The sequence below is a fragment of the Bison bison genome, unplaced genomic scaffold, assembly GCF_000754665.1.
Source record: "Bison bison bison isolate TAMUID 2011002044 unplaced genomic scaffold, Bison_UMD1.0 scf7180017864331, whole genome shotgun sequence".
In the NCBI taxonomy this organism is placed as follows: Eukaryota; Metazoa; Chordata; class Mammalia; order Artiodactyla; family Bovidae; genus Bison; species Bison bison.
This window is the reverse complement of record NW_011494903.1, coordinates 5,649,234-5,663,489: the sequence shown is the minus strand read 5'-3', so window position 1 is coordinate 5,663,489 and position 14,256 is coordinate 5,649,234. Positions and strand designations below refer to the sequence as shown.

Here is a 14,256-nt window from a genome sequence, read left to right as displayed (position 1 = left end):
CTTCACTATCTCCTGGAATTTGCTCAAAGTCGTGTCCATTGAGTTGGTGATGCCATCCAGCCATCTCATCCTGTCCTTCTCGTTTTGCCTTCAGTTTTCCCCACATCAGAGTCTTTTCCAGTGAGTCGGCTCTTTGCATCAGGTGGCCAAAGTATTGGAGCTTCAGCATCAGTCCTTCTTATTTATAGTCAGGGTTGATTTCCTTTAGTATTGACTGGTTTGATCTTGCAGTCCAGGGGACTCTAGAGTTTTCTCCAACACCACCGTTTGAAGGCAACAATTCTTTGGTGCTCAGCCTTCTTTCTTTATGGTCTTACTCTCACGTCCATACATGACTATGGAAAAAATCATGTATTTGACTATATGGACCTTTTTCAGCAAAGTGATGTCTCTGGCTTTTAATACACTGTTTGTCATGGCTTTCTTCTAAGGAGCACGCATCATTTAATTTCATGGCTGCAGTCACTGTCTGTAGTGATTTTGGAGCCCAGGAAAATAAAATCTGTCACTGTTTCCACTTTCCTCCCATCTATTGCTATGAAGTGATGGGACCCAATGCCATGATCTTAGTTTTTTTAAGGTTGAGTTTCAAGCCAGCTTTTTCAAAGCAGAGATACTGAGTAGGTAGTTGGATTGAGTGTATTGTATGTGGGGAGAAGTCACAGTAGGAGATACAAATTTTAGAGTTATCAGCATACAGGTGCTATTTTAAAATCTTGAGATCAGATGAGATTAACAGCATAGGTAGAACAGGAAGATGAGAAGGAACCAATATAGGATTCAGGAGTGGCCTGTCCTGTGAGGAAAAACCAAAAGAATATGTTGTTCTGGAAAACAGAATTGTGCAAACAGAAGATTAATCAGCTCTGTTGAATGCTGGGTCAAATAATTGAATAGGAGTTTTGTCCATTGCACTTAACAATGTAGATTCATGCCATTACTAACCATGGTAAGACTTTCAGTGGAATGATGAGAATAAAAACCCAGGGTGGTCTCAAGAGAAAGTAGAAGAATTAGAGGTGAATATGGAAAACTGAAGTATTTTGCTGTGAAAGGAAGCAGAAAATGAAGCAGTTTGATGGAGGATATAGGAGACAAGGGTTTTTTTTAATTTGGGTTTTTGGGGAATAGTAGCAGTTATCATGGAGAAGGGAATGGCAGCCCACTCCAGTGTTCTTGCCTGGAGAATCCCAGGGACGGCGGAGCCTGGTGGGTTGCTGTCTATGGGGTCGCAGAGAGTCGGACACGACTGAAGCGACTTAGCAGCAGCAGCAGCAGTTATCAGCATATAGATGTTTATATGCTCATTGGAATGATCCAATAAGAGGGAAAATTGACACAGGAGAGAGAAGAAGGTTGTTGGAAATGACCTTTGAATGGGTTAGCACAGAAGAGACATTATTAATGTGCATTATACATGAGCAATCATGATTTTTTTTTTGTACATCTTTATGTACTCTTTGGAGAAGGAAATGGCAACTCACTCCAGTATTCTTGCCTGGAGAATCTCACGGACAGAGGAGCCTGGCAAACCATGGTCCATAGGGTCGGAGAGGGTCGGACACAACTGAAGCGACTAAGCACAAGCGTGCATGTACTCTTTCTCAGTTATTGTTTTCAGTACTTTAAGTAATGATCTTAAGCTGTGGAATAATTTCCTAAAGTACCTGAAACATATTTGTTCTCCTACTGAGTTGTCTTAAAGAATTCATTGTTTCTAGGGACTTGTCATATTAGGATCAAAATAGCCAGACAGAGGACCTGGATAGGTATTTTCCCAAAGAAGACTTAAAGATAATTAACAGGCACATGAAAAGATACTCAGCATCACTAATCATCAGAGAAATGCAATTCAAAATCACAGTGAGATATCACCTCACACCTTTCAAAATGACTATTATCAAAAAGTCAACAAATAAAAGAACTCTCACGAACTGTTTGTGGGAATGTAAATGTGCAGCCACTGTGGAAAACAGTATAGAGGTTCCACAAAAAATTAAAAACAGAAGTGCCATACAAAACAATTCCACTTCTGGGTATTCTCTGAAGAAAGCAAAAACACTAATTTGAAAAGATACATATACTGTGTGTTCATCACATTATTTACAATAACCAGGATATGAAAGGAACCTGAGTGCCCATTGATAGGTGAATGGATAAAAATGATGTAGTCTAGATATGTACCTGTTCACATATATGTATATACACATATTCTTTTTTATGGGTGATAACATGCAAGTAGATGAAATCTTGTCATTTGCAACAATGCATATGGACCTAGAGGGTATTATTCTAAATGAAGTAAGTCAGGTAAAAACAGATACCATATGATTTCACTTATATGTGGAATCTAAAAGCAAAACATGTAAACAAACATAAGAAAGCAGAAACAGTTATAGATGCAGAGAACAAACAGGTAGTTGCCAGAGGGGAGATGGGTGGGGGGATTAGTGCAATAGGTGAGAAAGATTAAGAGGTACAAACTTCCAGTTACCAAATAGATGAAGCACAGGGATGAAATGTACAGTGTGGGGAATAGAGTAGATAATAATGTAATATCTTTGTATGGTGACAGATGGTAACTAGACTTCCTACGTTGATCATTTTGAAATGTATAGAAATACCAAATCATTATGTTGTATGCTAGGAACCAACAGTGTTGTAGATCAGTTATGCTTCAAAAACAAGCAAACTCAGAGAAGAAGATCAGATTTGTGGTTATCAGAGAGAGGCTGGGATTGCGCTGGGGGGGAGGGGGTTAGGAAATTGAAGGGAGTCAAAAGATACAAACTTCCAGTTACAAGATTAAGTACTAAAGATGTCATGTGTAACATGATAAACATAATTAAACACTGCTGTATGTTATATATGAAAGTTGTTAAGCAAGTAGGTCTTAAGAGTTTTTATCACAAGAAAATGTCTTTGTATCTGTATGAGATGATAGATATTTATTAAACTTACTGTGGCATCAAAAGATGCTAACAATAACCCTGTGTACGAGACAGCAAAAGAGACACTGATGTATAGAACAGTCTTATGGACTCTGTTGCAGAGGGAGAGGGTGGGAAGATTTGGGAGAATGGCATTGAAACATGTATAATATCATGTATGAAACAAGTTGCCAGTCCAGGTTCGATGCACCATACTGGATGCTTGGGGTTAGTGCACTGGGACGACCCAGAGGAATGGTATGGGGAGGGAGGAGGGAGGAGGGTTCAGGATGGGGAACACATGTATACCTGTGGAGGATTCATTTTGATATTTGGCAAAACTAATACAATTTGTAAAGTTTAAAAAGAAAAAAACAAAAAAATCAGAGTAACCAGAGTTTTTTGAAAAGATTCTAAGGGCAGACAAATCGCAAATAACTAATAGGATGAAGATGAATGATAAACCTATTACTTGCTTTTATCACTTAATATTACTGTAGAGGTCTTCATGTATTCAGGCTTTTCTTATATTTTATATGCACCCAAAAATTGCTTATATGTGTTAAAAAAATTTTTACAAACTTCAGAATCTGTTGCTTTCTAGTGGTGGTGAATGATTATTTCAGAAGAATCTGGCCAGTCTTTGGACTAGTGGGGAAAAAAAATGTGAATTTAAAAATTTTGTAGTAGTTCAAAGTGTGCCCTCTTGTGGACTGTTCAATGATTTAACATTAAAACATTTTTCTCTTACATTTTAGATTCAATTGATTATATATTATCAAGTGTATTATGGTCTAAAGTTGAGACCTACATCTAAATGTTATAGTTCCTTAAGACCTCAGCCTCATTTAGAGGAAATAAAATGACCATTGTTTGATTTTTGCATTTCTGATCCCATTGTATAGGAAATCATCTTGTGATAAAGGAATCAATCTTAAGTTATATTGTACTATATATAGTACAACATAGATTTAGGTATTTACTTACCTAGCTGCTTAGGATTTATATTCTACCTATTTCCCAAAAGAATTTGAGGCAGCGTATTCTATTAAATGTAATATAAACTGAGACAATAAAAATATAATAGTTTTAAGCCCTCCCTCCCACCTTCCTCACTAAAGAAAAGGAGAAATTAGTATTACCAAGGAAGGAAAAGTGCTAATTAGCTAAATAGTCCACACACATAAAATGTTGGTTTATTCAAAATAATACAATCCTGTAAGACAGCATAGCATAAAGAACATTGAACTAGAAATCCAAACTTTTGTAGGTCAGTTTACAAGCTGTGAGACCTTAAATGTTTTGCTTCTCTGAGGAACATTTCATTTACCTTTTTTACTGGTTTGTCTTTTCTGTCATAGCATTGTAGATACCTCCCAGTTTGATGTCCTTCATATAATGGTTGATAATGTGAGATAAGATTAGAAACACCTGAGTTCAGGAGCGTCCCTGGCTTTCCCCCGGTTGGTTCAGACGGTAAAGAAAGTACAGAATCCCCCTGCCGTAACAGACATGGGTTCAATCCCTGAGTCAAGAAAGTCCCCTGGAGAAGGAAGTGGCAGCCCACTCCAGTATTCTTGCCTGGGGAGTTCCATGGACAGAGGAGCCTGGTGGGCTGCAGTCCATGGGGTCGCTAAGAGTCAGACATGACTGAGCAACTTCGCTTTCACTTTTCACTTTCATGCATTGGAGAAGGAAATGGCAACCCACTCCAGTACTCTTGGCCTGGAGAATCCCAGGGACGGAGGAGCCTGGTGGGCTGCAGTCTATGGGGTCGCACAGAGTCGGACATGACTGAAGCAACTTAGCAGCAGCAGCAGAGCGTTAGAGTGGTTTCATGGATGCTTACTTTATTACTGTTAAAACGTACATATGTGTTTTAGGAACTTTTGTCAGTATATTTATAATCAAAGTGAGGAAAAAGAAAATTCTTACTTTTACCTACTTATATACTTTCACTATTTTTAAGAAAAAACTTTTTAAAGTTGAATTAAGATGTATGAATAAGGGGAATTATTAATGTTACATCATTACACTGTTCTGAAGATTATAAACGAAAAAACTCAGAGGTTCTCCTGAAAGTTACTGACTAGCTTCTCTTAAAAAAAAAAGAGAAGTATTTAAACTGTTTAAAAATTACAATTCAGCTTTCTATTTCAGCACTATGTCTTAGATAATTGATGTAGAGCAGACTCTGTTTGCTGTTTATGAAGCTATTTAGTGAAGACACATCTTTTTCAAAATTTATTTTTTAATTCAAGGATAATTGCTTTACAGAATTTTGTTGTTTTCTGTCAAACATCAACATGGAATCAGCCATAGGTGTACCTATGTCCCCTCCCTCTTGTACCTCCCTCCCCATCTCACCCTTCTAGGTTGATTCAGAGCCCCTGTTTAAGTTCCATGAGACATACAGCAAATTCCCATTGGCTATCTATTTTGCATATGGTAATGTAAGTTTCCATGTTACTCTGTCCAGACATCTCACCCTCTCCTCCCCTCTCACCATGTCCATAAGTCTGTTCTCTATGTCTGTTTCTCCACTGCTGCCCTGCAAGTAAATTCATCGATACCATCTTATTAGATTCTATATATATGCATTATTATGCAATACTTTTCTCTTTCTGACTTCACTCTGAATGATAGGCTCTTGGTGCATCCACCTTATTAGAACTGACTCAAATGTGTTCCTTTTTATGACTAATATTCCATTGTGTATATGTACCACAGCTTTATCCATTCATTTGTCAATGGACATCCAGATTGCTTTCATGTTCTAGCTATTGTAAATAGTGCTGCAGTTAACATTGGGGTACATGTGTCTTTTTCAGTTTTGGTTTCCTCAGGGTATATGCCTAGGAATGGGATTGCTGGGTCATCTGGTGGTTTTATTCCTAGTTTTTTAAGGAATCTCCTTACTGTCTTTTATAGTGGCTGTATCAATTTACATTCCCACCAACAGTGCAAGAGGGTTCTCTTTTCTCCACACCCTCTCCAGCCTTTATTGTTTGAAGACTCATCTTTTAATAATGGTCACATTATTTACCAGGAAGGCAAGTTGAAGATAAATTTTTATGCATATATGATGTGGAAAAGAAAATACTGTTTGTCAAAATTAAGTGTCCCTGTCCAGTAATACAGCCACATTGTTTAGGTTCTGACCTTTGCTCCACACATTACTTGAAATTCCTTGTAAATTAATTTTCTCGTCAGTAAAATGCAGGAAAAAAAAGAGTACCTACCTTACTTCATTGTTGTGAGGACTAAATGTGTTGTTGCATACAAAGCATTTTGCAGTGTGAACATACAGTAAATAATACATGCATGATGGCTGTTACTGTTACGTATAGCTTGAGCATGCAAAAAGCAGAACATTTTATTTTTTAAGCATTTCCCTAGTAGTAATATATTTGACATTGTTACAAATAATTATCTGTTTTTTGTTGCAGTGTTTGGGAAATGGGAAGTAATGACAGCTGGCACCTGAACTAAGTACTTTCATAGGCAACACCATTCCAGAACTTCAGGATGAATGGGGATATGCCCCATGTCCCCATCACTACTCTTGCGGGGATTGCTAGTCTTACAGACCGTAAGTTTGGTTAACATTCTACTCTGACATTGATTTTTAAAGAGACTATGACAATAATTGTTGGTGGTGTCATAAATAACACAAAGTGTGTAAAGATTTTAGATTTTGAATGACACATTATTATTTTCTTTGGTTTACTGGCATAAGTGTGAAAGTAACAAAATTAGTGAACTAATAATAAGACCTTAATTTCTCTTTCATCCTAAGGACCCATTAAGAAATGGTAGTATGTTTTTGTTTAAAGGTCTTACATGAAAGGGATAAATGTAAAAGTAAGGATCAGAGAAGATGAAACAATCATTAAAAATCGAAACTGAAGAAACATGGTTTGCATATAGAAATTATTACACACTTAAAAAAGCATTTAGGGAAATGGTAACTGAAACTGCCCTTCAAACAAGAAAATTTGATAGCCCCACTTAATCTAATTTCTTAGTGATATTTATTTTGGATGCCACGTTTGGTAATCTTTTGGAGTTTGTCACAGATGTCAGGAGCCTATTTTACCCTGAACACTTAAGTTTCTTAAGAACATTGTCATTCACTTGAGGTTTAGTTCAGTTCAGTCGCTCAGTCATGTCTAACTCTTTGCGACCCCATGGACTGCAGCACACCAGGCTTCCCTGTCCATCACCAACTCCCAGAGCATGCTCAAACTCATGTCCATCGAGTCGGTGATACCATCTAGCCATCTCATCCTCTGTCGTCCCCTTCTCCTCTTGCTTTCAGTCTTTCCCAGCATCAGGGTCTTTTCCAATGAGTCAGATCTTCGCATCAGGTGGCCAAAGTGTTGGAGCTTCAGCTTTTGCATCAGTCCTTCCAAGGAACATTCAGGACTGATTTCTTTAGGACTGATTGGTTTGATCTCCCTGCTGTCCAAGGGACTCTCAAGAGTCTTCTCCAACACCACAGTTCAAAAACATCAATTCTTCAGCAGTCAGCTTTCCTTATGGTCCAACTCTCACATCTATATGGGACTACTGGAAAAACAATAGCTTTGACTAGACCTTTGTTGGCAGGTTTAATTAGTGTAGTGCAATATTTTAGGGACTCATTCCTTTGGTAGGCAATTTTAACTTAGTCCCTGTGTAAAAACTGCTCACAATGTTAGTCCTTATCCTACCTGAATAAATAAAGGGGAGAAGACATATGAGAAGGAAGGGTTGATGGTGAATAGATGACATCCTTTCTTTGTAAAACAAGCATTTTGTAAGATGTAAGGTTTCATAAAAGCAGCTATAGGAAAATAACTTCAAGAAATGTTTTCATCTATGTTCCCCCAATTACTATTTTTTTCTGTTGTTAATTTCCAGCTAGTTTAAGTGGGTGTAAAATAGATAACAGCCTACAGCTTTGAAGCAGGGCTAGTTTATAAAATCTGACATAACAAGAAAGTAGTTGGTGTGGATTTAATAGGTAAGAAAGCTTTTGAAATAGTCTTTAGTTTTGGTTATCACTTTGTTCAAGTAAGGCATAAATTCATATGATATGTTGTAGGAGTGCAGAGTCAAACAACCAGAAATTTCTTTTTTTTTTTGTTGGGGTGGGGTTGAGTTCTGTGCATTATCTCAGCTGTACCTCATTAAAATTTTTCTGCCCAATAAATTCTACTTATTAAGTAATGATTTGTTTCCAATGTTTTTATGAACAAAAACCTATTATTACCCATAGTGACTGAGTGGCATGAGAGTTAATACTATATAGGTGATTAAAAATTAAACCAAAAACAAAGACACTATTGTTAACTTTTTAACTTTTATTTTAAACAAATGAACTAATTCCTTTTATGTGAAGAGACATTAAGTAACTGAATTTAAACAACTGTGAACATCGATGTCCTTTTTTTTTTTGCTGTCAGAATAGAATGAAGAGATTATTTAGGAATTTACAACTTAAAGCAAAATTCCTTAGATATTTTTCTTTCTTTAGAATCCTATTCTATGGATGTTGTTCTCCTACTAAAGTGAGCTATTTTTGTATTTGCCCAAGCTTTTAAAAACACACATTAGTTGTCTATCTGGTGAAGAGTCAGATATTGTAACTTGGTTTATTTATTTGGTTATGATAAATCTTTACAATAGAAGTAAATTAGATTAATTAATACACTCAATTTTTAGAAATTACTTATTTTTTTTAAATCCTTTTTTGGCTGTTTATTAAAGTAATAAAGATATTAAGACATGAAAAGTTAGCACAGAGTTTTACTCTTAGTATAATCTATTGTGGTCAAAGGGACGTTTGGGGAGTTTTGTAGAGTAGTTTGGGGTTTGTTTGGGGAGAGACAGAATGCCTTTTAATTCATACTGATATTTTACAATTTATTTAATCCCATATATATTTAAGCATGAAAGAGGTTTCATACTGTCACTCAATTAATTTCTCATAATCTGATTTTATTCCAAATAGTCCTGAACCAGCTGCCTCTTCCATCCCCTTTACCTGCTACAACTACAAAGAGCCTTCTCTTTAATGCACGAATAGCAGAAGAAGTGAACTGCCTTTTGGCCTGTAGGGATGATAATTTGGTTTCACAGCTTGTCCACAGCCTCAACCAGGTATCAACAGATCACATGTAAGTATATTCTAAAGTAAGATGAAATGTTTTGGTCTTAGTAAAAGAATCAGTATTCCTGGTTTAACTTTTATTTCTAAAAAATTTTAATACATAATTTATTTTAAATTATTGGAATATCCTCTTTAAAATATAACCTTATTGTGATATTAATGAGATTTAAATAGACCATAGTTATTTTGAGACGGTAGTTCTGATGCATGTAATTCTATGAATATTTTTTTTGATTCTTGTAATAATCTTGGGATTCATCAAGATGGATCTGTACAGAGGTCTCAAGTTGTTCATTAATTTAGCTCCTTTTCCTGAAATTGCTGGAATAGTTAGAATTTCCGGGCACTAGGGACTTTAGTGATGGTTCTGTTTGGAATAGGCTTATATGCTTTTCATGTAAAATATAGCAAGAACTCAGAGATTAATTTCAAGGAAGGTTGCTACAGAATTTGGAACTAATTTTTCTCCAGGATTTGTTGTACAGTGTGAACATAGATGTGTGTTTTCACACAATAGACTTTAAAATAATATGAACTAAAATACGTAGCTTATTTACAGACTTTTTCCACAAGTATACTTTTTAAAATTCACTTTTTACTACCAAAACAGTATGTATGTATACTCAACACAACAATGTATAAAAAGTTCATAACCCACTGCACAGTGGTACTCTTGTGCCCTTCCATTCTTTTAATTTTTTTAACTTAAAGATTCATTATTTAGGGGAATGAGTATAAAACACATTATAATGGACAGATCTCTGCCATTACCTGTATGTAGCTCATACTGTGGGGCCATTTTTTAAGCTGAAGAATTTAGCAGAAATAATAAATGTGAATTTACTGATGGGAAACTGAGAAATGATTGTTTAAATTCAGAAGGAAGTATATCTTTACAGAAATTCAACAGTGTCTAAGTGTTTTACTGCTTCTCATACCTGTGCATTCTCTTCTTTTTGGCTCTGTTGGGACTGTATTGCGGCTTGTGGGCTCCTCATTGCAGTGCACGGCTTTCTCTAGTTGTGGCGTGTGGGGGCTTCTGAAGTTGCAGTGTGCGGACTTAGTAGTTGTGGCTCAAGGGCTTGGTTGCCGTATGGCATGTGGGATACAGTTTCTCTACCAGGGATCAAACCTGCGTCCGCTACATTGGATGGCAGAGTCTTAACTATTGGACCACGAGGGAAGGCCCTACCTGAACATCCTTAATTGAAAGATTTTCACCACATATTTAAAGAGATAAAAGGAGAAGCACATATACAATTATGATTAATTATATGGTGAGCTCCTTTGATTGCCCCCAGAAATGTATTTAATTTTATCATTGGACACCATCTTTACGAATCTTTCTAATTAGATTTAATGAGTGCAACAGTGACGTGTAAAATTTAAAATACTGCCTAATTTTTATTTCTTAGCATTTGTGAACTTAACTTGCTACTTACTAACTGCAGCTATTCTTAACCACTTACTTGGGATTTTTTTCTCTCCAGTGGCTTTATTTGAGATGAGAATAAAGAGGGGGCAATTACATAACCTTGGGTCTTGTCTTAATCAACATGGCAACATTATTTCATTCAGAGAACATTCTCAAAAAGACAAAGTCACTTATATTCAGATATAAGGGAGAAAATATATTCCAAGCCCGGATATCAACTTCTGTGCATAATTATCACCTCTACCTTTCCACTATTTTGAATAGAATAGACCCTTATTTTATACTTTTATGCTAATATAAACATTCTTACATAAACTTAGAATCCATAAAATAATGTTTTCTGTTTAAAATAAAGTGGGGAAAGGAAAGAAGTCTACAATTTAAGTAATAGAAGTTAAAGAATTCTTAATGACCATCACTTTTTAAATGTTTTATATTTATTTTTTCAATGCCAGAGAGTTGAAAGATAACCTTGGCAGTGATGATCCAGAAGGCGACATACCAGTCTTGTTGCAGGCCGTCCTGGCGAGGAGTCCTAACGTTTTCAGGGAGAAAAGTATGCAGAACAGATATGTACAAAGTGGTGAGTTTTTTAATAATTGAATTTCATAGTATATATATTTTTAATGTGTCTTGTATCAGAACTTGCTTCACATGTAAATTCAGCTGTCTCCTTTAACAAACTAGCCTGTCATCTGTGAATACTCTTTGATACCTTGAATCAAACCAAGAACAAAAAGGAAACTAAATAGATAGTAACATTCTTGCAGTTTATTCAATTAGGCAAAACTTAATATGCAGTTTGCTGGATATTTCAAAATGTATTAATTTAGTCAATGAAAGAGCTTTTTATTTTAGAAACCTAGAATAGATATGAAAGAAGTCTTTCATTAATCAAATAATAAAAATATCTGCAGAGCTTCTGAAAATGGAGTATGTGTATAAATAAATATACCAAGTATTAGTTTTAGTACTGATGGGTGATTATAGTCATGGTTATATAGTAATTGGTTTAACACTTTAGAAATAGAAAAAGGTTTGTAACTAAAATATTACTATTAAGGAAAACTCTATTTATAATAAGCATTAGAAAAACCATAAAAATACTACATCTAGCGCATATGATTTTTCTGTAGTCAAGGAGAATCCTTAAGTTAGGAGCTTTGTTCTGGTCTGAAGCTTACTGAATCTAGTAAGCTCAAGTGCTTGCTTCCCTCTCAAGACTAAAACAGCAGAAAGGAATAGTTAGACAACCCAGGAAGATCCAGTTTATTTAATTGATTATTTGTGTGCAAGAATATTGCCACATTTGCTGACAGTACCTTGGTGAAGCTCATCATTCCATTTCTTAGTTTTGTTTTTAAATAGTATTACTATGTTGATGGTGTGTCCTTCTGTGTGAATTGTGTTTTTAAAGCAATTGCATAGTTGCTATCCATTTCCCAAAGTGAATCTAGGGAATTTCCTTCTAGGAAATTGAAGTCAGGTATGCAGGACAAGACTGTATCTTCATCAGTCTTGGATGGCAGTAGTAGGTCACAGATAGAAGTGGTGAAAGGAAAGCTAGAATTAAACATACTCTGGAAGAATGTTGGAATGAAAGAAAATATGGAGAGATCATTGATTGGAAGGAAGACTATAGGCATATCTTATTTTATTGCACTTTGCTTTACTGCACTTCTCAGATAGTGCCTGTTTAACAAATTGAATGTTTATGGCAGCTGTGCATTGAGCAAGTCTGTCAGTACCATTTTTCAAACAGCATTTGCTTATTTTGTGTCTCTGTCACATTCTGCTAATTGTTACAATATTTAAAAACATTATCACTGTGTTTGTTATGGTGATGTTTGAAGTTACTATTATATTTGAGGGCACCAGGAACCACACCCATGTAAGTCAGTGAACTAATGGATAAATGTATGTTCTGGCAGAACTGGCAGTTCCACTTTCCTTGAGCCTTGCTGTTTTCTGAGACAGAACGTATTGAAATGAGTCCATTAATAACTCCACAGTGACCTCTTAAGTATTCAAGTGAAAAGAAGAGCCGCATATCTTTTTCTCTAATCAAAAGCCAGAAATGCTTAAGCTTAGTGAGGAAGACATGTCGAAAGCCAAGATAGGCCAAAAGCTAGGCCTCTTGTCCCTTACAGCCAAGTTATCAAAAACAAAGGAAAAATTCTTGAAGGGAGTGGGAAGTGCTACCCCAATAAACACTTGAATGTTAAGAAACTAAAATAACCTTCATTGCTGATATGGAGAAAGTTTTAGCGGTCAGGGTGGAAGATCAAGCCAGTCAGAATACTCCCTTAAGCCAAAGCCTAATCCAGAGCAAGGCCCTAACTCTCTTTGGTTCTCTCAAGGCTAAGAGAGTTGAGGAAGCTGCAGAAGAAAAGTTTGAAGCTAGCAGAGATTGGTTTATGAGGTTTCAGGAAAGAAGCTATCTCCATTAACTTTACAGTGCAAGGTGAAGCTACAAGTACTGATGTAGAAACTGCAGCAAGTTATCCAGATCTAGCTAAAATAATTAATGAAAGTGGCTATGCTAAACAAAAGATTTTCAGTATAGATGAAACAGTTTTCTATTGGAAGAAGATGCCAGCTAGTACTTTCATAGCTAGAGAGAAAAAGTCAATGCCTGGCTTCAAAGCTTCAAAGGAGCTAATACAGGTGGTGAATTTAGGTTGAAACCAGTGCTCGTTGACCATTCTGAAAATTCTAGGGCCCTTAAGAGTTATGCTAAATCAACTCTGCCTGTGCTGTATAAATGGAACAAGAAACCAGGATAATAAGCATATTTGTTTATAACATGGTTTATTGAATACTTTAAGCCCACTGTTGAGACCTACTGCTCAGAAAAAAGAAAAAAGGGTTCACCAACTGAATGGACATGAGTTTGAGTAAACTCCAGGAGATAGTGAAGGACAGGGAAGACTGGCATGCTGCAGTCCATGGGATGACAGAGTCAGACATGACTTAGCAACTTAACAGCACAGTTCTTTGGATCTTTGAGAGAATCAGAAAGAACTATTAGGATTTCATTTGACCTTTTTATTTATAAAGCCAATGCCTCTAAACTAGTGATTCCAGCTTGTCATAGTAATGATAGTTAATTCAGAGGAAAATACTTTTTAACTCTCGTCTTAAAGAGTTTTGTCCCCTTCTCTCAAAAAAATCAAAATCAGAAACAGTAGTTATAGTAATTAAATTATTAAACCATGGCATATATGACTTAGTACTGAATTTAGGTTGGAAGAGAAAATTCATAAACTGAAATTTAGACTACCTATAAAAGAAAACATACTATTAGTGTTAGACTTTGAGGTGATTTTGCGCCCTCATGTCATTCAGCTGTTGTCGTAGAGCTAGAATCCTTTTTGTAGCTCCTGGCAAATAAACATGTAACTTTTGTTTGAATGTAAAAGGCACTTTTCATATCAGCAGCAGAAAATGAACTTTTGGGAAATAATGTGATGCTTGAATTTCCCAAAAAGAGTAGCTATATGTATTATAAGAAAGGTCAGTGTTAATTATAGATTTTTATTTTTGATTTTAGAGTGTCTAAATAGCTGAATTTTTCTGCATCTCCTATATAACAGAATGGAAAGAGTTGAAAGCAACAGGTGAAAGAACAGTGTGAAAGGAAATGTGAGAATCTGAAAGCTGTTCTCACACTTTCATTCATTAAACAAATATTCATTTAATCCCTATTTTATGGCAAGAATTACTGTAAAAGA

The 14,256-nt window shown here is 35.8% G+C and overlaps 1 protein-coding gene across 3 annotated transcripts in view; it reads left to right on the top strand.

The window, feature by feature from the left end:
* The window catches only part of NIPBL (Nipped-B homolog (Drosophila)), a 209,756-nt gene that overhangs the window by 85,855 nt on the left and 109,645 nt on the right, over nucleotides 1–14,256 (top strand). For all 3 annotated transcript variants that reach the window (XM_010853771.1, XM_010853770.1, XM_010853773.1), the window contains exons 2-4: nucleotides 6,380–6,522; nucleotides 8,929–9,094; nucleotides 10,978–11,105. In XM_010853771.1, coding sequence (XP_010852073.1) covers nucleotides 6,459–6,522; nucleotides 8,929–9,094; nucleotides 10,978–11,105 — 358 coding nt within the window. In that variant the 5' untranslated portion in view covers nucleotides 6,380–6,458. The remainder of the gene's footprint in view (nucleotides 1–6,379; nucleotides 6,523–8,928; nucleotides 9,095–10,977; nucleotides 11,106–14,256) is intronic.